We start from the raw sequence: 21921 nt of genomic DNA on the forward strand, positions 1-21921 counted from the left end.
CTTCCTTTCATATCAAAAATCCTTGAAAGAGTAGTTGTCAAACAGCTAACAGATCATCTGCAGAGGAATGGCTTATTTGAAGAGTTTCAGTCAGGTTTCAGAGCTCATCACAGCACAGAAACAGCTTTAGTGAAGGTTACAAATGATCTTCCTATGGCCTCTGACAGTGGACTCATCTCTGTGCTTGTCCTGCTAGACCTCAGTGCTGCGTTTGATACTGTTGACCATAATATCCTATTAGAGCGATTAGAACATGCTGTAGGTATTACAGGTACTGCACTGCAGTGGTTTGTATCATATCTATCTAATAGACTCCAATTTGTTCAAGTAAATGGAGAGTCCTCTTCACACACTAAGGTTAAATATGGTGTTCCACAGGGTTCAGTGCTAGGACCAATTCTATTTACATTATACATGCTTCCCTTAGGCAGCATCATTAGAAGACATAGCATAAATTTTCACTGCTATGCAGATGACACGCAGCTCTATCTGTCCATGAAGCCAGGTAACACACACCAATTAGTGAAACTGCAGGAATGTCTTAAAGACATAAAGACCTGGATGGCCGCTAACTTTCTGCTTCTTAATTCAGATAAAACTGAGGTTATTGTACTCGGCCCTGAAAATCTTAGAACTATGGTATCTAAGCAGATTCTTACTCTGGATGGCATTACCTTGGCCTCCAGTAACACTGTGAGGAACCTTGGAGTCATTTTTGACCAGGACATGTCCTTCAATGCACATATTAAACAAATATGTAAGACTGCTTTCTTCCATTTGCGCAACATCTCTAAAATTAGAAATATCCTGTCTCAGAGTGATGCTGAAAAACTAGTTCATGCATTTATTACTTCCAGGCTGGACTACTGTAATTCTTTATTATCAGGATGTCCTAAAAACTCGCTGAAAAGCCTTCAGCTGATCCAAAATGCTGCAGCAAGGGTACTGACAGGGACTAGAAAGAGAGAGCATATTTCTCCTGTTTTGGCTTCCCTTCATTGGCTTCCTGTTAAATCCAGAATTGAATTCAAAATCCTGCTCCTCACATACAAGGTCTTAAATAATCAGGCCCCATCTTATCTTAATGACCTTGTAGTACCATATCACCCTATTAGAGCACTTCGCTCTTGCACTGCAGGCCTACTTGTTGTTCCTAGAGTATTTAAAAGTAGAATGGGAGGCAGAGCCTTCAGTTTTCAGGCCCCTCTTCTGTGGAACCAGCTTCCAGTTTGGATTCGGGAGACAGACACTATCTCTACTTTCAAGATTAGGCTTAAAACTTTCCTTTTTGCTAAAGCATATAGTTAGGGCTGGACCAGGTGACCCTGAATCCTCCCTTAGTTATGCTGCAATAGACGTAGGCTGCCGGGGATTCCCATGATGCATTGAGTTTTTCCCTTCCACTCACCTTTCTCACTCACTATGTGTTAATAGACCTCTCTGCATCGAATCATATCTGTTATTAATCTCTGTCTCTCTTCCACAGCATGTCTTTATCCTGTTTTCCTTCTTCACCCCAACCGGTCGCAGCAGATGGCCGCCCCTCCCTGAGCCTGGTTCTGCCGGAGGTTTCTTCCTGTTAAAAGGGAGTTTTTCCTTCCCACTGTCGCCAAAGTGCTTGCTCATAGGGGGTCATATGATTGTTGGGCTTTTCTCTGTATTTATTATTGTGCTATCTACTGTACAATATAAAGCGCCTTGAGGCGACTTTTGTTGTGATTTGGCGCTATATAAATAAAATTGAATTGAATTGAATTGAATTGAATTGAATTGAATTGAATTGAATTGAATCTTTCTCTGCCAGAGGTCTCCGCGCCTGCTGGTTCTGATCTTTCTCTGCCAGAGGTCCCCATGCCTGCTGGTTCTGTTCTGTACCCGCCAGAGGTCTCTGTGCCTACTGGTCCTGTGCCTGCCTCCGCTGGAGGGTCCAAGGGACCGCTACAGCCTTCTGTCTCCACTGGAGAGTTTGAAGGGCCCGTTCAGCTGCCTGTCTCCGCTGGAGGGCCCGAGGGGTCCGTTCTGCCGTCCATCCTCGCTGAGGGGCCCGAGGAGCCGGTTCAACCGTCCGTCACCGCTGAGGGGCCAGAGGAGCCGCTTCAACCATCTGTCATTGATGAAGAGTCGGAGGAATCGCTCCAGCACCTTGAGTCCGCTGACGGCTCTGATCCCACTCAGCTACCTCCTGTGTTTCCACCTGTGGTTTCCACACCATCGCCTGCAGTGCTTCCAACAGCTGTTAAAACTCCGCTGCCTGCAGTGCCACCACCTGCTCCATCGCCTGCGGCTTCCACACTGTCGCTTGCTGTGCCACCACCTGCAGCTGCCACGCTGCCATCTGGCTCCGCAGCTGCCACGCTGCTGTCTGGTCCTGCCTCGTCCGGTCCAGCCTCTGCATCAGCTTCGCCTGGTCCAGCCTCGAGGTCGGCCTCCGGACCCGTTTTGTCCCTGTCGCTGGCCCCCGGGGAAAAGGAGGACGCATTTGTCGGCTGCATTCGGAGGAGTCTACGAATTTGGACAGCCTTCGTCGCGTCGCTGTGACGTAATGCAGCCCATGAATTTGGAGACTCCCATTGACTGACACAATTGCAAGTGGATTGCAACAAACTGCAGACCTATTAATATCATTGATAACACACGCTTTACATAGATTTCGTTCCTAGTTTCAAGGACTTGAAGTGTCTCCCTAACAGTGACAGAGAGAGAGTGGATAAATGTTTACAGAGTTTTTTGTGAATGTGCAAAATGTTCAATAAACATGTTAAGTGTGTATATTTTCCCTTTTTTCTCGAGTCTGCTTGCTCATGCAAAATTAAATGCAATTAATATAGATGAAAAATTTATGATGTTTAATCATGATTAATCAAAATTAATCCACAGTAACCTTGTGATGAATCTGATTAAACATTTTAATTGTTTGACAACACTAATATATATTATATATTAGTGTATACTTACCTATTAGTATATAGGTTTTTTAGAAAGTTCTATTTCACAGGAGAGAACCTGTGTTAAAAGACTGAAGTAAACTATTCAAATTCTCTTTGAATTTAAGCATAGAATTCTTTGTGTTTATTCTGCATTTACTTCATTATATTGCATAAATGTCAGTTACAAGCTTAAATATAAAGTTGAAAAAATTTAATTGCAACCAGGCTATTGAAATATTGAAGTAATTGCGAGGGTAAGGCATAAGATTTGGAGCAGCATGGTGAGTGAGAAAATTGTGAGATGGTTCCAGATAGCGAAGAGGAAGTGCGAAGCAGACTAAAGACTGAAACTGTGATAGGGCTCAAGGGAGATAAGACATGAGTGTGGACTGGGGTAAAGAGAGAAAAATAGAGCCTGCAGGCTCAAGGCTGCTGTAGAAGAGCGAACTTAGATCCTGTGACAAAGCTGAGAGCTGTCAAAGGACAGAAGAGAAGAAACTTTGATTCCACTACCAGCTGTATGTCAGCTTGCCAGGAGTTTAAGACCTGAGGGACATAGAAACAGGAAAAGCAGAACCACAGGTAAAGAAAACATGGTTAATGTTAGAAAACCTGGATATGGGATGATGCTGGAACTGAATCGGATGCAAGAAGAGAAGGATCTGCTGACCAGCAGTCCATTTGTCCGGAAGCAGCACTGGAGAGGCGAGAGTGAATAATCAAGAGAAAATGTTTGTGTCTTGTGGAGTGACATGAATGAGATTCATCAACTGAGCACCGCATGTAATTATTTAGGATGCGTAAAATTCCCAGAATCTCCACACGTGGCTGAACTGACTGGTTTCTCATCTTACAGGAGACGTGTATGAGATGCATTAAGGATTGTAATTTGGAGTGAAAATTGATCAAAGGTGGTACTTTGAGATGAAATCTATTGTATATCTGAATGTTTACAGGCCAGCAAGGCCATGCTAAACACAGATTTTGAAAAATAAGTATTTTGTTTACAACACTTTCTTACATGTTTGTGCTTCACACTCGATAATGGTCTTATACCACAAAAGTTCCTGAAAATCAAGTTATAAGGAAGTAGAAAGTAGAAACTGAGAAGAGTGATTATACACTATATTGGTGACACTTGACATTGCTTTTAGTAGTATGAACATCGTGATGTGTGATCATGAGGCCAGCGGACACCCACAGTGGAAATCATTCATCAGTGTCAATAAACCATGAAACCTAGCGAGAAAGATTCCTCACGGGAACAGAGCAAACAGATGTTTAATAATGCATCCCAGCAGTAAGACCTAACAGCAGCCTGATGAGTTCTAATCTATGTTGTCCCTGTAGGAGTGCACCAATCCCTGCTGCAACGCCACCACCTGCACCCTGAAAGAGGGTTCACAATGTGCTGAAGGCGAGTGCTGTGAGAACTGTAAGGTGAGTCAGTAAGAAGACAGATAAGTGTAACTGGTGCCACTTATTTTCATCCCTGAAAGTCTCTCCTCCGGCTGTAGTGATCCAGTTGTTTGCTCAGCTACAGTCCTCAAGTAATTAGAGGATATTGCAAATGTTTGAACCAACACCACAGTATTGCATATTGATATTTTGTTTACAGAGCTCACGCAGTCGGGGTGTTTCACATAGCGCTGGAATTCTTAATCAATTTACACTTTAAGAAAAACAATGTTTCAGACAATTTACACGTTGATGGAATATGCTCCGCACAGATCTTGCCTACCTCCAGACAGTGCCGTGCAAAGCAGGATGACTGTGATCTGGCAGAGTACTGTGATGGGAAGAGCACGACCTGTCCAGAGGATGTGTTTGCTGTGAATGGGCTCCCATGTGATGGAGGCCAAGGGTACTGCTACAACGGCCAGTGTCCACAGAGACCTAAGCAGTGTGTCAAGATGTATGGATCAGGTGAGTATCCTGCCAATACACATATGGATGTATGTGAAAGTCATATGGAGAATTAGGTTTTTATGCAATCTCCTGCTGCTATCAGGTGCTATTGAGGCCAGACAAGGATGCTATAACTACAACACCAGAGAAACCTACTATGCCTTCTGCACACGCCCCTCAAATGATCAGTTCATCCCCTGTCAGCAAGAGTGAGTCCCAGCAGGATGTACAGGGCGACAGTTGCTCTGTAGCCGACCCTTATTTTGATTCTTCATTCTTCATATTAACCGAACATGATCAGAAACAATCACTGTCTTTCTTTTGCAGAGATGTTCTTTGTGGAAAGCTCTTCTGTGAAGGCGGTAATGACAACCCAAACTACGGCCGGATGGTCAGCATCGGCACATGCAAGGCAGCGTTCTTCTCAGACACCACCAGTGACCAAGGCCAGGTGGAAACGGGGACTAAATGTGGAGATGGAAAGGTAGCAGGCTTCCTGAATCCACTTTTTCTTACTACATCTACAATGTAGTTGTTCATATTTAAAGTTAAATATATGTCTTTTCCAAGGTTTGCAGTCAGAATCAGTGTGTAGATCTGCAGACAGCGTACAGAAACACCAACTGTTCAGCAAAATGCCCAGGCCATGCTGTGAGTATATGATGACACCAAAAACTGATCCATTGAGGTGGAAATGATTTATAACAGTTTTGTGCTTGACTGTATGTTCTGGTATTTTCATTATTAGTTCATATGTTTTCAAAATATCATTAAGAGGAGAAGTTGCGTACCCTCATAGTTGTGAACAGAGTTCTAATGTTTTTAAAGACGTTAAAGTAGTTTTTGTGTGATATTTCTCTGCAAAGTTTAACTAAATCCTTCACTAGCCGGGGGGAGCTAATCTAACATATCCATGTTTAAAATATAGTTTATGTGTAAAAGGTGGATGGAATAACTGTTACTGCCTGCATTGAGTTTTGAACTCTATGTTTTATAACTTCAATCCTAATGTGGTCATATTTAGCCCTATAAAGACTAAGACATCCTTCTAAGGCATCCCTGAAATGCTAATGTGAGATATATAAGACATGCCCAAACTTACTCATGTAGGCTTTTTTAGAACCACGTGCAAACATTTGCAACTGCAGTGTGATTTCAAATATGCACTGAATGAAGTGCACAATTTTTAAGTTATTTTTTATTAAAAAATAGATATAACCAATTGTTTTTGAAAAGTGACTGTTCTGAGTGATGAAGCACGGATTATATGTTACTATGAACAGAATACACAAGAAAAGTCCAAGTAATTCAAATTTGGCTAAATCTAGTTAATTGCCACCAGTTATACTGGGGCTGAGTGTTTTATATTACTTAAATTCAAAAGGTAGGTCAGTGTTTTTGTTGTTGTTTTTTAAATAAAGCATATTCACTGAAGTATATTTTTTTAAGTCTAATAATGGCAACATCTTCTTTGTGCTCTCCAGGTGTGCAACCACAAAAGTGAGTGCCAGTGCGAGCCTGGGTGGATGTCTCCCAACTGTGATTCAGTGGACACATCTTTTAGTGGTACTGGTAAGAGTCATCTACTTCAGTCTCCAGATTAAGTTCAGTTTACTGTGTCATGTTGCACAACTACAACCCAAGCAAACTGATTTTTTTCTGTCACTGTAGAAAAAACTATTGTCATTGCAGTCAAGTTTACACTAGTGGTCCTAGGCATCATTGTGGCCATCACAGAAATCATCTGGAAAAAGTGATAAAGTCCCATCCTGCCAACGTGAGTAATCATGACCGCAATCATGACCACTCTTATGGAGAGTGTGATGCTCTGTTGCACTCTACAGTGAATGCACTCAGAGAACTTAAAGAATGCACTTACCCCACCAGCTGAACATTATAAAGCACCTTAAGTGTTTTTTTTTTTTAAATATTTTAAACCATGCTTTCACTCATGACACTGTAAAAGTTTGGTTGCATTTGCATTTTTATCTAAATGTACATATTTATCTACTTTGTTTACAAAGCAGACTTCTGCATGAGTAGTAAAAGAAAAGAGCATGATGCCAAATGAGCTTCTTATTGGTGCCTTTTTAGAAGCAGGACCACTAAACATGTATACAAGATTAGGTCTCACATGCAAGCAGTAAGACACATATCAGTTTGCCACACCATTAAAACCAACGACTGTGATGTTTTTAAAGTTGATGTTGTATAATTCTTCTTAATTCTATTGAAACATTTTTTTACATTTGTTTGCATTATGGTTGTTTCTCAATAATTTTGTTACTATATTATTATCCTGCTATACTGTATACTTTGTCCTATTACTTTGTAAAGCAGGACCATGCTGCACAATGATTAAATAAAATTGTTTAAGTGACTAACAGATGAAGAATCTTATCCTGTTACACAGTGGCACATGATAACGGTGACTTTACATGTAAAGTCAATGGAGGAGTACGATGAAGCGCAACTGGGGGTCGCGCGAAACTTCAGAAGCAGATTTGTGTGGTGCATTTTGTGCATTCGCGCTTATCGTGTCTACCACTCGATTTGGAAAAATCTGAACTCCAGTGTCAAATCGCGCTGCGACAAACAATCAGGAGCCTGGTGACGTGATGCTCTGACCTAGTTCAAAGGGGCAGGTCCAGCCAAAGCCATTCATTCTAGCAGTCACTAGTTGCTGCCTCTGATGAGGCAGCCGGCTCTTCAGGGCAAAAACAATGTTCTTATTTTTCTCCTCCTTCTCCCTGAGGCTCTTCCACTTTAAGCTGGGTCCTTTTTATTCCTGTCTCTATTTTATATATTTATGTTTAATGTTTTTCTGTTTGAGCATCTTAATATTATTTCAAATAAATTTTTGTAATGACTAATGTGTAAAGCGCCTTTTACGCTGCTGCTCTGCTCTCTAGAGTCAATAGAGAAGGGAGACTCTCTCTTTAAACGCTAGATCGACAGCTGCCATCTTGCAAACATATTGTCTGGCACTACTTCCTCCCACATTTCTGCTTCACGTGCGTGAAAATTGCATATTTTAAAGCGCGACCAGTTCACTTTGGACACGCTTTGAGGTGCGAATGTCGCAAAGCTGCCCACTGAGATTGAATTGACGGGACGAGGTGCGGGTTTTCAGAAAGGGCTCACAGACGGGGACATGGTCAAGAGCTTGGAGGCAATTGCGGCTGCAGTGAATACTCAGAATAACATCTCTGAGCGGATATTGGGACACATCAGGGAAGAATCCGCTCAAATCAACAACTATGGGCGGAAGTTGGAATACATCACGGATCAGTTGGCTGCGGTCGCGAGGTCTCAGAATCTGATCTGTGAGCAAAAGAGTGACAAGATCACGGAATTGAAGGTAAATAACATCATGGAAAAACTCGCAGCTATCCAACGGGTGATGGAGGGACCAGTGTCGGAGTGCTAAAAGAAACAGCTCGAAATTCTCATGAGTTGTTGGAAGAAAATCGCAATCATAATGTGGCTACCCCTCCGGCGCCAGCTGCGGGCTCAAGGCTGGAGCCGATCAAAACAATCCCTGATAACGACTATGTTGAGACTGTTCCTTCCCATCCCATGCAAGGCCACCTGGGTTGGCTGGTAGACTGTTTACTTAGCCTGGCACGGCGAAGGACACTGTCTCCGCTGAACTATGGACACGCACACACATACACTTACACTGATAAGCATACACGGATCCCCCTCCCTTTCCAAACGCCTTCGATGCTTGTTTCCTGCGGGGGAACACGGCGGGTCTATGTGCCGCGCTGGAATGATAGCGCTGTGCAGGGCGGCTGCTGTGTTCGCTTCGGATGACTCCTCACCCCCCACCCAACCCCGTGGCTTGTCATGTCCTTCATAATGTTGTGCTGTGGACATTCATGTGCTTTTTTGTGCAGAGGAGTTTTTTTGTTTCCTGTTCTCATGCTGTCCTACCATGGAAGCACAGCATGAGTAGGGGTCTCTTGTACTTTCCCATTGTAATGTACATTTCAATGTTTTTTCTCTCATGCTACCAATCTCCGACCTGTATCCCCATGTAATGTCTGTGTTGTATGTGTAAGGTTGGGGGGGGTCCCATTTCACTGCAGGGCAACCTGCATGTGACGAATAAAGCTTTGATTGATTGATTGATTGATTGATTGAATGTGCACGCGACCAGCTAGGGGCGTCTGGCGCTTTTTGGTCGCGTCTATCGCGTTCGGTGTGAACGCACCATAAGGGGTGAGATAAATCAGACAGCAAGTGAATGGACAGTTCTTAAAGCTGATGTGTTGGAAGCAGAAAAAAAATTAGCTGACTGCAGAACACAGGAACAGGTTGTATGATGCTCCCAGAATGCAGAGTTAAAGCCTGCCCTATGCGTTACAATCTCCACAAACTACTACATAGTAGCTTGTAGTAGTTTGTGGAGATTCCATTCCAAACAATGGAATGGAGCCTATTCGAGGCGGGGTACACCCTGCATAGGTCACCAGCATAGGGTTAACACACAAAGAGAGAACCATTCACACTTAGAACCAATTTGTCATATATTGATATATGCAAATTACATGTCTCACTCCTAACGCGTCACAGCAGATGGCCGCCCCTCCCTGAGCCTGGTTTTGCTGCAGGGAGTTTTTCCTTCCTTCTTCGGGGGTCATCTGACTGTTGGGGTTTCTTTTGATTATGGAGTTTACATTTTACATTATAAAGTATCTTGAGGAAACTATTGATGTAATTATATAAATAAAATTTAATTCAATACATCAGAAATACCAAAACATCACCTGTTGGTGACTACTGGAAAACTGGCAGGCTGGAGAATTCAGTACTGGGGAAAAACTTCAGGATGCTGGTCTTAATCGCCTCGGGACCGCGAGGCTAAGGCTGTAAATGCATCGGTTATGGCGGGGGGAGCTTGGGTGCTGGAGAAGATGGGGATTCCTCTTCATAATAGCTTTGGCGACATCTACCATTACGTCATGCTCTTTTTTACTATTTCTATTTACTATTTTTTTACTATTTCTGGGTAAATCCCATGCCAGCGGTGACTGACAGCTGTTAGTAGTGTCATCTTTTTGAGACGATTCCTAAAAACCTCTGCCACCGATGGTTCCTCGACGATCCAGGCGACGTCCGAGCCGGCATGTCTGCGGTAGGCTCGCTTAGAATGGGGGTTCTAGCCTTAGGACCCTCACTGGATACGGACACCCCACGCGGGAATGGCATATAGTCTTACCTATGCGCTGTTGGGACAGAAACAAACACATATGACAAGTGGTCGTAACAGAATTATGAACACAGAAAAGTCAGATTTTGATCCAGCATGCAATACTATGTGGAAAGCATCTGATTGGCAACAGTTTCAATTTTCAGCATTACAATGACCCCAAACACATTACCAATGCAGGAAATTCATACCTGGATAGAATAACATACAGTGAAACACTAACCATCATGGATCTGCCTCTCCGGAGCCCGGACTTCTACATTTTTTGTAAGCTTAGTTGGATCATCTTGACAGAGAACCGATAAAAGGCAGCCCAAATCTAAAAAAGAGCTCTAAATGTCCTTCAGGAAGCATGGAAAACTATTCCTGTGTCAAAACAACCCAAAAAAAGAAACAAAAAAAACAACATTTTACAACTTCAACCTAAACTGTGACCCAGTGTTTTGGGTTTAATTTATATTTCTTCATTATTGTTATTCATGGTTTTAGTTCTCTTGATGTTACATTCGTTGTTCTATCTTCTAGTGTTCCATGTTTCATATCCAGTCAGTCTTGTCTCAGTGTCAAGTCCACGTCTCTGTGCATACATCATGTTTTACTTTGACAGTCTCGCGTCCTATGTTAATGTGTTCAGTTTTGCTTCCCCTTTGTCCTGTTGTGTCTGATTAGTCCCAGCTGTGTCTCCATCTGTTCGCTATCCTCTCATTATCCTGCCGGTGTTTGAGTCCTCAGTATTCCCCTGTTTGTTGTCGCATCCTCCCACTATTCCTCACTCGTCATGTTGTCATGTTAGGTTATGTCATGTACTCCCAGTTTAGGTCATTCTTCCTAGCTTGAGTTTTTGTTTTATTTCTAGTGCTCATGTATTGTGCTTCTCAGTTTACTTTAGCCAGCGAATAAAAGCTGCTACCTTTAAGTTAAATACTCCGTCTCAGAGTCCTGCGTTCGGGTCCAACCACTGCCTGCCACACAGCAAACCTTGACATTCTGAAGACCACTTAAAGAAATTAAAAGAAAGTTTACCTAAGAGAGATAAGACTGCATTCATGTTTTTTGCCTTGCATTATGTATTTCCTTTTTTACAGCCATTTTGACAAGAAATTTTATTTGAGTAAGTGTTTGCTTAATGATGGCTCTGTACCGGAATAAAACTAGATTATCTCATAAGGTTAATAACACGCCTACAAACTATTTCATATCCAAATAACTGCTGAGAGTTACTCAAAAAAAAATTTGTGGCTCCTCATCAAAATATTTATTTATTTATGTCATGGCCTCCGTGTCTCCTTGGCTGACTCAGCATTCAGGGTACATGTTTTGTTATTGTGTCTCTCTCTCTCTCTCTCTCTCTCTCTTGTTCTCTGTCTGCCTGGGCGGAGCTCATCATGGGCTCATGCCCTTGGCCTCTGCACCTGATCTGATTACCCACCTGTCACTGAGCTGCCTGATTACCTGGGCCACTTACTAATTTGGTGGCTTACTGCTTCTCGTTGCTGGATCGTTGAGTAACCTTTGTTCATACAGTTCTGGCAAATCCCTGTCTTGGTGCAAATCTCTAGCTTGTTCTGATCGTGTTCGCTTTGTATATAGATTCCCTGGACCGGTCCCTGTTTCCCGAGTCTGGTAGTGTGGCATGGTGCGAACCTAGCGAAAGCGTGGAATATTAATGGGAGCAGTGTGTGGATTGAATTGTGTGCACGGACCTGTTCTTCCCCTTTCCGGTGTTGTGCCAAAAAGTGATTGTCGGCCAAAAACTGATTTCCGGTATTTGCCAAAAACTGATTGCTCGTATTTAAACTGCTATAAGTAACTTGTTGGGCTATAATATGTGAATCATATGTCAAATGCATCCCCCATGCATGACATAAAGTCATCTTGAGCCACAAACAACATTCGTTTAACAAGGTAGAAGCCGCAATCAGTTTTTGGCAGTGACTTTTATATAACCTTTATTTATGCAGTTAAAAAAATCTCATTAACATTAAAAATGTCTTTTGTAAGAGTAAGCTGGCCAAGAGGACAGCAGAAAGGGCAGCAAATATTACAATAGTTCAGTAAAAATATTTTAAGTGGGGATAAAGGTGCGGATTGGTTATAATGTAAGTACAATAACACAGAGTTATAAAGATACTTGAAAAACAGATAATTTTTTAATTCTATATATAACCCCTTTATAAACCCTGTTCACCGAAGTCTATTTACGAAGATACGTAAAGATATTACACATAAAAAATACACAGAAACATTGGAAATCAGTTTTTGGCCAGCAATCACTTTTTGGCACGACACCGGAAACCCCGACATTTTGGTGTTTTTTGTAAATAACCTGACTTTTATTCTAAAGAGCTGGTCTGCGCTTGAGTCAGTTCTGTCCCTTGACATTTTATTTGTTTACATGAAAATCAGTCACTGTGTATTTTTTACACCAAATTCAATGTAATGCCGTTATACTACCCAACAACATAAAAGGCTCCAACAATGTTAAGTATGGAACATCATATGGAAAATCATATATTACACTCTAAACACAGTAGATGTGAAATGACAGAAAAGATAAGTGCTCTGTTGCAGTACGCAGAGTACAGGTATAAATCTGCCTTTGCAGACTGATGATCAAAAATAGAGATAGAGGTGACTGGAAAATTCCAAATACCTAAATGTTGCTGTCTTATAGACATTCAGTGCCACCTAAAGGCAGTAACTGATAAATAAGACAGCACAGCAGTTACATCATTAGATCTTGCCACAAGAGGTCAGTACAGAAAGAATGAAACTGAACTGTTAAATCATGAATACATTAATGTAGTAGACACAGAATGTACAGGTTAAGGCACATAAAGGAAAGTGAGATAAGCAGGCTGAAAAACTATATTTTTTTTTTCTGCACACAGTCCAGAAGGACTGTAGACTTTTTGTCTGCTAAAGATGGGTGTTTTTCAGGCTTTCTACCTCTTCTTTTCTCCTTCACCTCCAGAGATGGTTGTGTGGGAAAATCCCAGATCAGCATTTTCTGAATTACTCCGATCAGCCCATTTCGCACCCACAGCCATGCCTTGTTCAAAGTAACTTAAATCACCTCTCCTTCCTAATATTCTGATGCTCAGTTTGAATTTCGTTGGGTCATCTTGACCATGTCTACATGCCTAAATTCACTGATTTCCAGCCATTTTTTTTTTTTTGGACAAAATGTTATTGAAACACTGAGAAGACAAATCATTATCATCATCTAGCTCAACTTCAAAACGCAATTACCCAGACCAGTTCTTTCCTGACATTCAAACCAGGAACAACATACCTATAATATTGAAGCTGAAGTATGATCCTCCCACCCACCAGGGAACCACTCCCAGCTGTGGGTTCACCTAACCTTGCTGAACTCATAGCAGCAGCAAACAACCAGTCCAGAGACAGACTCTGATGTAGTCTCACTTTCATCACTCACTCCTGGGGCCTGTTCTTCGTACCTCGCTAAGTAAGTTAGCCGGATTTGAATGTTGACGATTTCGCGTGATCTTGGATCGTTCGGTTCTCCGAAGCTCATCTGGGACTTACTGTCATAGCAACAGATCCGTAAGCGTAAACCTGCTCGGGAGCAGGTTTACTTTATGTAAACAGGAATAGATCGCGGCCTCTCAGGTATGTCCGCTGCAGTTATATGAAAGCAAGAGCGATATTTCGCCACTGTTTTACCATAAATAAATATTAGCAATGTAACTAAAGATAATGTATTTGATTCTTTTATTGATTTCATACAGATACATACAGGTCATTTCCGAAAAAAAGGGAAATGTACTATTAATCATTCTATTACATGTAGTAGATCATGTCAGATGTAATTCATATGTTAGAGTAGTAATAGTAAATTACTACGTGCAATCAAGATGAGAGACCACGGCTAAAAAAGCGAAGGTGGATTTGGGAAGTCTGTCGCAGCCATGTCCTGTCCGTTTGTACGCGAGCAAGGAAGGTGCAAGATTGATAAGGAGAGTTTACAGAATTTAGCGTATATTGCGGGATAGACGGGATCCTTTAGCTCAGCGCGAGCACATGTGCTCATAGAGAGATATCGATTCTCCCGTGAGGGTATTATTTACTTTCTTCCTCGCTCTCTCTCTCTCTCTCTCTCCATATATATATATATATATATATATATATACTTACTGTACTGTATATACTTACTCCCGACTTACTGTGCATGCTTCAGTCACCCCTTGCATGGGAACAGGTAAAAGTGATGGAGTGTTATGTCAAACTACACACAAAAAAACCCACAATGTCAATAAATGTCACAGTACAAAAAGGGGTGTGGCGAGGGGGTGCAGGACCACCACCTGTCTTTATTTGCTCTGCCCTTTTCTTGGTTGCTGTTATAAACAAACAAACAGATTATTCCAGGGTCTCTTTTCAAGAGACTAAAAGCAATCTAAGTGATAAATATTACCATTCTGTAGAATATTCTTATATTTCACTTTTACTTTTTCCCATGTTCTAGTGGGTCCTGTTGTGGCTCTAATGTGAAAGAGGATATGATGTAATATAATACAATGTGGAATAATATAATATCACATGATATAATGTAATATCATGGATCACTTACGAGTTTAATTTGTCAGCAACTTTCTGCCAGCCCTCTCTCCTTGCTTTTGCAGCCTTTGCAGTGTTCCCCTGCGTTTTAATTAAACTCTGAAACTCCTGCTATCCCTCAATCAAGAGTTCTTGGTCTGCTGCCGTGAAATACTGAGCGCACTCCTTCGACATCTTCGCCGACCAATCACAGGGTTGCCAATCAATGTTTCTACTATCGATGCGTAGCCCCTTTTAAGCCACCCAGTGATCTCAGATTACTTCATCCAGCTATACTAATCGTCAACAACAGGTGTGTTCGGAGAACCGGATTAGCGAGCTCAAAGTTAGCGCGATGATTTGATCTTGGATGTGTCATTTGATCTTGGATGTAGTAAGCGAGGTACGAAGAACGGACCCCTGAACTCCTGTGAACCATAACGAGTGTGAGCTCTCTAAACATCAGGAACTAAGACAACATGTCAGTAGGTATCCTAGTAATTAATGACTTAATTATTTGGGTTGTTGTTGTTGTTGTTGTTGTTGTTGTTGTTGTTGTTGTTGTTGTTGTTGCTGCAGCACGGTGGTTAGCACTGTTGCCGCACAGCAAGAAGGTCCTGAGTTCAATTCCACCATCAGGCCGGGCTCTTTCTGTGTGGATTTTGCATGTTCTCCCCGTGTTTGCGTGGGTTCCCTCCGGGTACTCCGGCTTCCTCCCACCGTCCAAAGACATGCAGTTTGAGGGGATAGGTTAATTGGATAATCCAAATTGTCACTAGGTGTGAATGTGAGCGTGAATGGTTGTCTGTCCCTGTGTGTTGGCCCTGCGACAGACTGGCGACCTGTCCAGGGTGTACCCCGCCTCTCGCCCTATGACAGCTGGGATAGGCTCCAGCGTCCCCCGCGACCCTGGAAAGGATAAGCGGAAGTGAATGGATGGATGGATGGATGGATATTATTATTGTGCTACTTGAATTACATTTCTAACATTGCCATTCAAGCCAATTTGTTTATGTGTTTATGCTTATGCATTGTCTTTGGCATAAGTAGGGAAATGAAAATAGGAAATACCCCGAAATGGCACTTCTCGTTATACCACCTCAACATTTGTCCTCTGTAAATGAACCAAATCGTCCCTCCTCCTCAGATTTCAAGTTGAAAGAATCACTTGGTTGCAGTTTCCAACCCCATCAGCAGAGAGCAGCATCTTCACTTCATAAACACTCAGCTGCTATGAACACATGAGATGAGCTGAAAGTGTCCACCTGTCTGCACTTTCACTTTTTAATTTGACATTTTTACATTTAGGATAGAAATGTAACTTTACGTGTTCCTATTTTTTCATTGCTTTTATTGTATCTGGCTTCTTGCCCCATAAAGTTTTGCAAAAACTGATTTCATTTTTCTATCTTTGTTTATGTTCTATGAATTTTTAATCTCAAAATGCCAAACTGTGTCCATTCTTTTAATTTTGGTAGATTAGCAATGATGCAAATGGATAAATAGCCAGTTGTAACACATTTGTTACATAACACAATTGTAAATGATTAAACTTCTGATTAAAAACTCCACCAGTTTCACAGGAAACCACTGATCAATCAGTGTTATTGCCACAAGGATTCCAGCCAGGGCTTTCTCTCGTCATAACGCATTGTTTTATTTGCATTTAACGCATCAGAAGTTAATAATAAACTACATTTTTCAGACCCAGTTTTAAGAGGTATTTGCACAGTGAAGATCACAAATGGTGAAATACTGGAAAGTCCAGATGTTCTTGATTATATTATTGCTTGTTTTTTATGTAACTGGGATTTGTGTGTGAAAATCAAGTAAGTACATGTGTGAATATTAGAGGCTTTGGGGACTCAAGTATTGTTGTTTTACTGAATTTTAAGGAATTTGCTAAGAGCTCAGTGCTGAGGTCAATCTTTTTTGACTTTTAGGTTCTTCACTAATCAAAATTTCTGGAGAACAAAAGAAGACTTCAGAGAACAATCTGTTTCTGAAAGCTCAGATATGCTGAAAAACAGTTTTTTATTGTATTTCTTGTTCTCAGCCTACACCAACCACATACTTCATTATTCAAACTGGAAAAAAGAAAGAACTAAAATCAACAAATGGTGAAGAAGCAGGAAATAGAGAATATGTGATGCATTATATAGACAAAAGCCCCACGCTGCCTACCCATTACAGCTGGGGAGGAGCTGCTCAGCCGTGTAAACACCCACTTCATGGCTGAGCAGCTGCAGTTCCTATGCCTAATATCACACACAGAATAACCTCGTGACACCCGGAAGAAAAAACGTTTGTTATTTAGATTTTTGTGTGTTCAATTGTAAGTTATTTATTTTTTATCTTCTGTCCCTTTTGTAGTGAACACTGTGACTTGTTGAATGATAAGATATGATATTATTTCTATTTCTCACTCTAACAGTGATCATGTATGGATTATGACCGAGGGCTGATTGATTTCACACCATGGATTCTGTGGCGAGGTGAATTCCAACTCAGTGCTGTCATGAGATGAGGTGGAGGAGGGCCAGGCATTCGAGCAGGAAGGTGAAAGCTCAGAGGAGGAGACTATGGTCAGCATTTACATAAACATTGCCTAGAGGACTGAGTGCCAGCATTTATGTGGCATATACAAATATTTTATACAATTCCCACAGTCATATAAATTTGTTCTTTGGCGTGTCAATTGAGCACCGAATGGAAAGCCAGATTAGAATCGTGTTTCAATATAATTTATCATAGGATCATACTTCCTGAAGTCTGGACACAGGTTGAAACTGTGAGGTTGTAAGTCCTGCAAAGAACATTGAATAAAAGCTTTATTTTGGAAGGTGTAAAACTATTTGTTAAATGCTAGAAAATCCACATTAGGACTCTCACATTGAAGAAACAATTAGATTTATAGCAACAGGATCACGGTATTGTATCACTTCACCTCGGTTATGACCATAAAATGTGAAAGCAAGAAAGTCCGTGCGCTCTGTTAGCCAAACCCCCAGAAGTGTGGCATGAATAGAAACTCCAGGATGTCCTCTTCACAGTACAGAAGGACTAATATACACTGACTTAGAGGTCTCAGACTCATGGCCCCACAAGAGTACAAAAATGAACCGTGACGATGTCTTCAGGAAAGACATTTCATAAACCGCCTTGTTCCAACTATGACAGGTTTTTACATACCACCACCAGCTAGTTTTTGAGATAATGATCGCACTCTGAGGTTGGTTTCAAGCACCGAACCTTGAGACCACATCCACACCCGTCACTACTGCTGACTTTCTAAGCAAGTTGACATTATTAGCTCAAGATGCCCACATTCCTGCCAAAATATTTTGGCTTAACCTCTAGAATAGCGTCATGTTGTTCATCTGTACATGCCATTATAGAACAGTGACGGTGACAGGAGATTAATTTAGCCTGGTTGTTTTAGTGGGCGTGTGAGAAAGCCAACCAGACAAGAGCTTTTTGTGTCCTGCCTGCCATTTATGGACTTACTTAACTGTTTATTTTAAGAAATAACAGTATCATCAACCTGAAGCATGGAGACTAGTTTAATGAAGAAATATGTGGTTATGGTAAGAACTGACTAACAAGCTGTTTAAATGTCATAGCTTTTTGAAAACACACAAAAAAAAGACTCTATTCCCAGAAATGCAAATTCTTCTCTGAAAAACAGGCCATGACTTTTTTTCCATCTTCCTCTAACTGCACCATAAAACCAGAGCATTTGCGTATCCTGCAAGCTGCCTAACAGCACAGACCAGAACTTCCATTCCATTTTCTTTCTCCTTGAGTTTTTCGGGTAGTTTCTGCCTAGCTGACTCAGTGCCATGTGTCATTATCTGAAAGTCTTTTTTGGGGGGGGGGGCAGTTTTACAACCAGGTCTGCGAGACATTGTAAGGCCAGGTTGCAAAACTTGCAGCACAACAGGCTGAGCATGTAAAGATTCCAAAACTCTACGTGCTTTGGCTCTTCTTGGTGCTAAAGTAGAAGTAGGGCTGCACTGTCAGAAGTGGGATCCCTTTGCTGATTCTGGAGTTTAAACAGTGGTGCAAGGCAACCTTTCAAGCCAGATTATCTCCTCTGGGATTTGTAGGAACGATGGTGAGAGATGAGGTGACAGTTATTTAAAAAAAAAAAGAGGGATTTCATGTTTTATATGTGTATTCATGTTTATGTGTGTTTGTGTGGTCAGCAAGGGTAGGGTTGGTGCGGTGGGTTCAGCAGGGTCCATCATTCTAATCATGCATCCCCTTTTTCAGTAGCCGGAGGAGGAGAGGAGTTGGAGCAGCTGACGGAGAGATGCTGGAAAGTGGAGTCAGCATCTAACGGCAACAACAGACATGTGTTTGAAATCACAAAATAATAATAATGTTGGGTCCGTGCTGTAGTGTGGAGGAATGACACAGAATCCAGAGACAGAAGACAGCTGGAGAAAAGAAGGATGAAACAAATCTTCCCAGAGAAAGTGTCCTTGTATCCTTCCTTCTTCTAGTGACTTAGTACTGACCACAGCACATTCATCATCAGAGCTTTCACATCAGAAAGCTGAGTCATCAGAAAACAGCCATCTCCACTTTTTCTCCCATAGCCCACCATACCTAGCAGGAACATGCAGACCATCCAGTTGCTGGGCAAAATGTCTAGCAACTATCCTACAGGAGACTCTGCAGACAACATTGTGATGCCAGTCAGGCATATAGTAAAGACATAAGAGCCCTATGTAATAAGTTGGAGACTTTTCCTCCATGCATGGATACTGAAACGGATACAAAGGATACTGTATGGATACAAAAATCTCTGCATGCAAACAAAAGGATGATGAGACTATCCAGGAATTTTATGTTTGCCTAACTGATGTTTTCACTGTACACAATGGCACTGACCACCCTGCAGACCTGGGCAATGAGATTACAGGGAAGCTGATCTGAAAAATGGCTTTATCAAAGGTCTCTGGGAGGAGATGGCGGCAAAGGTTGAGAGAAACTTTGTTTCCTGGGAAAACTACACACTAGGAAAGGTCAGGCATCATGGTCATGTTGAAAATGACCTTAAAGCCCAGCAAATGAAGAAAAATGAGAAATAGAAAAGAGCTCCACATGGCAAGCCTAACCATTTATCAAAACTTCTGGTGGAGGAAGAGGCCGTCCAAGCACTAGAGGATGGAGTCGCAGGGGCAGAGAGACAGGCATTTAGCTAAAAATTGCCCTAATGAGGACAATGCTGCTGGTGATAGCTATGGCCAGAAAGAATGAGGCTGGGAGGGGGTTTAAGAGAGACTCAGCTCACGTTGAAGGTACCACACATTCAGGATACACACAATAACATGCAACCAATCCACACAGACGTGACCAAAGCCATTTTTTGAACTTGAAGATAAATTTATCTTCTATGGAATTTTCAGCTCCTTGAAGTTTGTGGCAACTATGGTGTGTGTGTGTGTGTGTGTGTGTGTGTGTGTGTGTGTGTGTGTGTGTGTGTGTGTGCATGCACGCACATCCATAAATTGTAATTTCAAACTGAATTTCTGTTATTACTGGGGTCCACCAGGTGTCCCCACTGGTATCCTCAGTGTGTCCCCAGTATCTGTCCAATGGGAATAGATAGTGAGTTTCAGTGTCTCAAGAATGAATGTAGAAATGAAGGCTTTACTATCACATACCAGCTCTGGCTGAAACACAAATGCGCAGCGTTTGTGCAGTTAAAATCTGCACACAGCAGCACATTTGATGTGTATAGCTCTGTGGCCCATCTCTCAAAGCATTGCAGTGACACATGGAAGGATTTGGGCCCTTACACATGTCTGATAATTGTACCAAGACTGCCACTACAGAAATCCCCACATATGCACCTGGCATACAGTATTTATTTGTTCGGTGTCTTTTACTCACACACTTCCTCACTGTACTTGCGGTTCAGAGCTGCAATGTACACACCCCGCCACAATAATGCTGTTCATTTGGTAATGCGCCACAATAGCACCTGCTAGCTATTCCAACCCTACAGGACACTCTGGACTCACTGGCCTCACCAGCAACAATGTTCAGTGCATTAATTAACCAGTGGACACACCAGTTTTCCCTGTTAAAAAAGTATGATAAAGCTCAGCCTACATAGTGGCGATTATTTAAACAACACTTGCAGTTAGTAAATGCAGCTATGGAGCTTAGAGCCCCTAATGTTCCAAACCCTCAAACCATCTTGTCTCAGGATTTCCTAATGCTAAATGCTAAATGCAACATTCTGCAGAGAGACGCGAAGGCAGTCTTTCCAAACTGCAATTTGGAAAACAACACTTCACCTTTTGTGTCACAACTGAAGCCAAATCCCTCCCACCCAAGCGTGTTGAAGCAGATCAAACATACCAAAACATGTAACAAAGAAGCAAGCACTGTGCTTTTTAGAAATGTGCCTCTACTGTTGCACATTTATCTGCAACTATGCTGTTTTGGAAGCACCACTTACAGTCATGTGATGCAGTGGCATGGACGAGATTGAGCAAGTTCTTGTTGATTTAAATCTGCGCCAACCTTGGGTCTCCATGACCCCACCAGATCTTTCACGCAGACAGAGAGAAGTAGTTGCATGACTTCAGTTTGGTTGCAGGATCATGTAGAGAGACAATGAACTGTAGCCTATTTTTTCACCAAACCTAGATGGTGATGGAGCAGGAATGCCTCACTGTGTACAAGCTGTTGCTGCAGCTGAAAAGGGCGTGATGGCCTCACGTGATATTGTTGCTTACTCTGATCCAACTTAGCTTGTTCCCAATACAGTTTCTCTTATTCTTCCAGAGCAGTCATATTTGTCAACAGCACACTAGCCCAGATACATTGTAGTTCTGCTTTACATGCCAAACATCATTGTTTAAAACAATTGAAATTCTTCAATGGTGCCATGCCGCTGTCTGCTGCTGGGGAAGTAGAAGAGCATAATTGTGTTGGCACTGCCTGCTGTACCTATAACCTGGATATTAATTCATATGGACACGGTATTGATGAAAGAATTATAAACAAAAATGGCTAAACAAGTTAGTTCTCACAAATCTGGATTCTCTGACTGGCTGTTCTCCATAATTCTTGGCTGGGACTATAGTTAGTATGATTATGTGCTCCAGTCTTAATTGTGCTAATGATTCTGGCTCTTGTGCTGTACAATATGTTAGGTTGAAATGATGGGGTTGATTGGTCGATCGTCCGCCTGACTTCAAGCGACAGTCTCTGAGCAATCTGTCCTCAACCCCTCATTGGATTCCACCTTATTTTGATTTTGATGAAGAATCTGAAAGTGAA

The 21921-nt window shown here is 41.9% G+C and overlaps 1 protein-coding gene and 1 long non-coding RNA gene across 4 annotated transcripts in view; one reads left to right on the forward strand and one right to left on the reverse strand.

The window, feature by feature from the left end:
* Positions 1-9631: 9631 nt before the first annotated feature.
* Positions 9632-13579, reverse strand: LOC112841833 (uncharacterized). Its single transcript, XR_003213225.1, has 4 exons — positions 13349-13579; positions 10964-11050; positions 10277-10419; positions 9632-10069 (listed from the first exon to the last, which is right to left on the reverse strand). It is a non-coding gene; the product is annotated as an uncharacterized LOC112841833 (long non-coding RNA).
* A 1449-nt stretch (positions 13580-15028) lies between these two features.
* adam28 (ADAM metallopeptidase domain 28) overlaps positions 15029-21921 on the forward strand; it is a 33846-nt gene continuing 26953 nt past the window's right edge. Inside the window, exons 1-3 of one of the 3 annotated variants that reach the window (XM_025897049.1) lie at positions 15029-15105; positions 17051-17201; positions 18895-19925. In XM_025897049.1, coding sequence (XP_025752834.1) covers positions 19841-19925 — 85 coding nt within the window. In that variant the 5' untranslated portion in view covers positions 15029-15105; positions 17051-17201; positions 18895-19840. Of the gene's footprint in view, positions 15106-17050; positions 17202-18891; positions 19926-21921 lie in introns of those variants that run through there. The other 2 variants (XM_025897050.1, XM_025897048.1) reach the window with 2 other exon arrangements.

The sequence above is a fragment of the Oreochromis niloticus genome, linkage group LG12 (genome assembly GCF_001858045.2).
Source record: "Oreochromis niloticus isolate F11D_XX linkage group LG12, O_niloticus_UMD_NMBU, whole genome shotgun sequence".
Taxonomy (NCBI): domain Eukaryota; kingdom Metazoa; phylum Chordata; class Actinopteri; order Cichliformes; family Cichlidae; genus Oreochromis; species Oreochromis niloticus.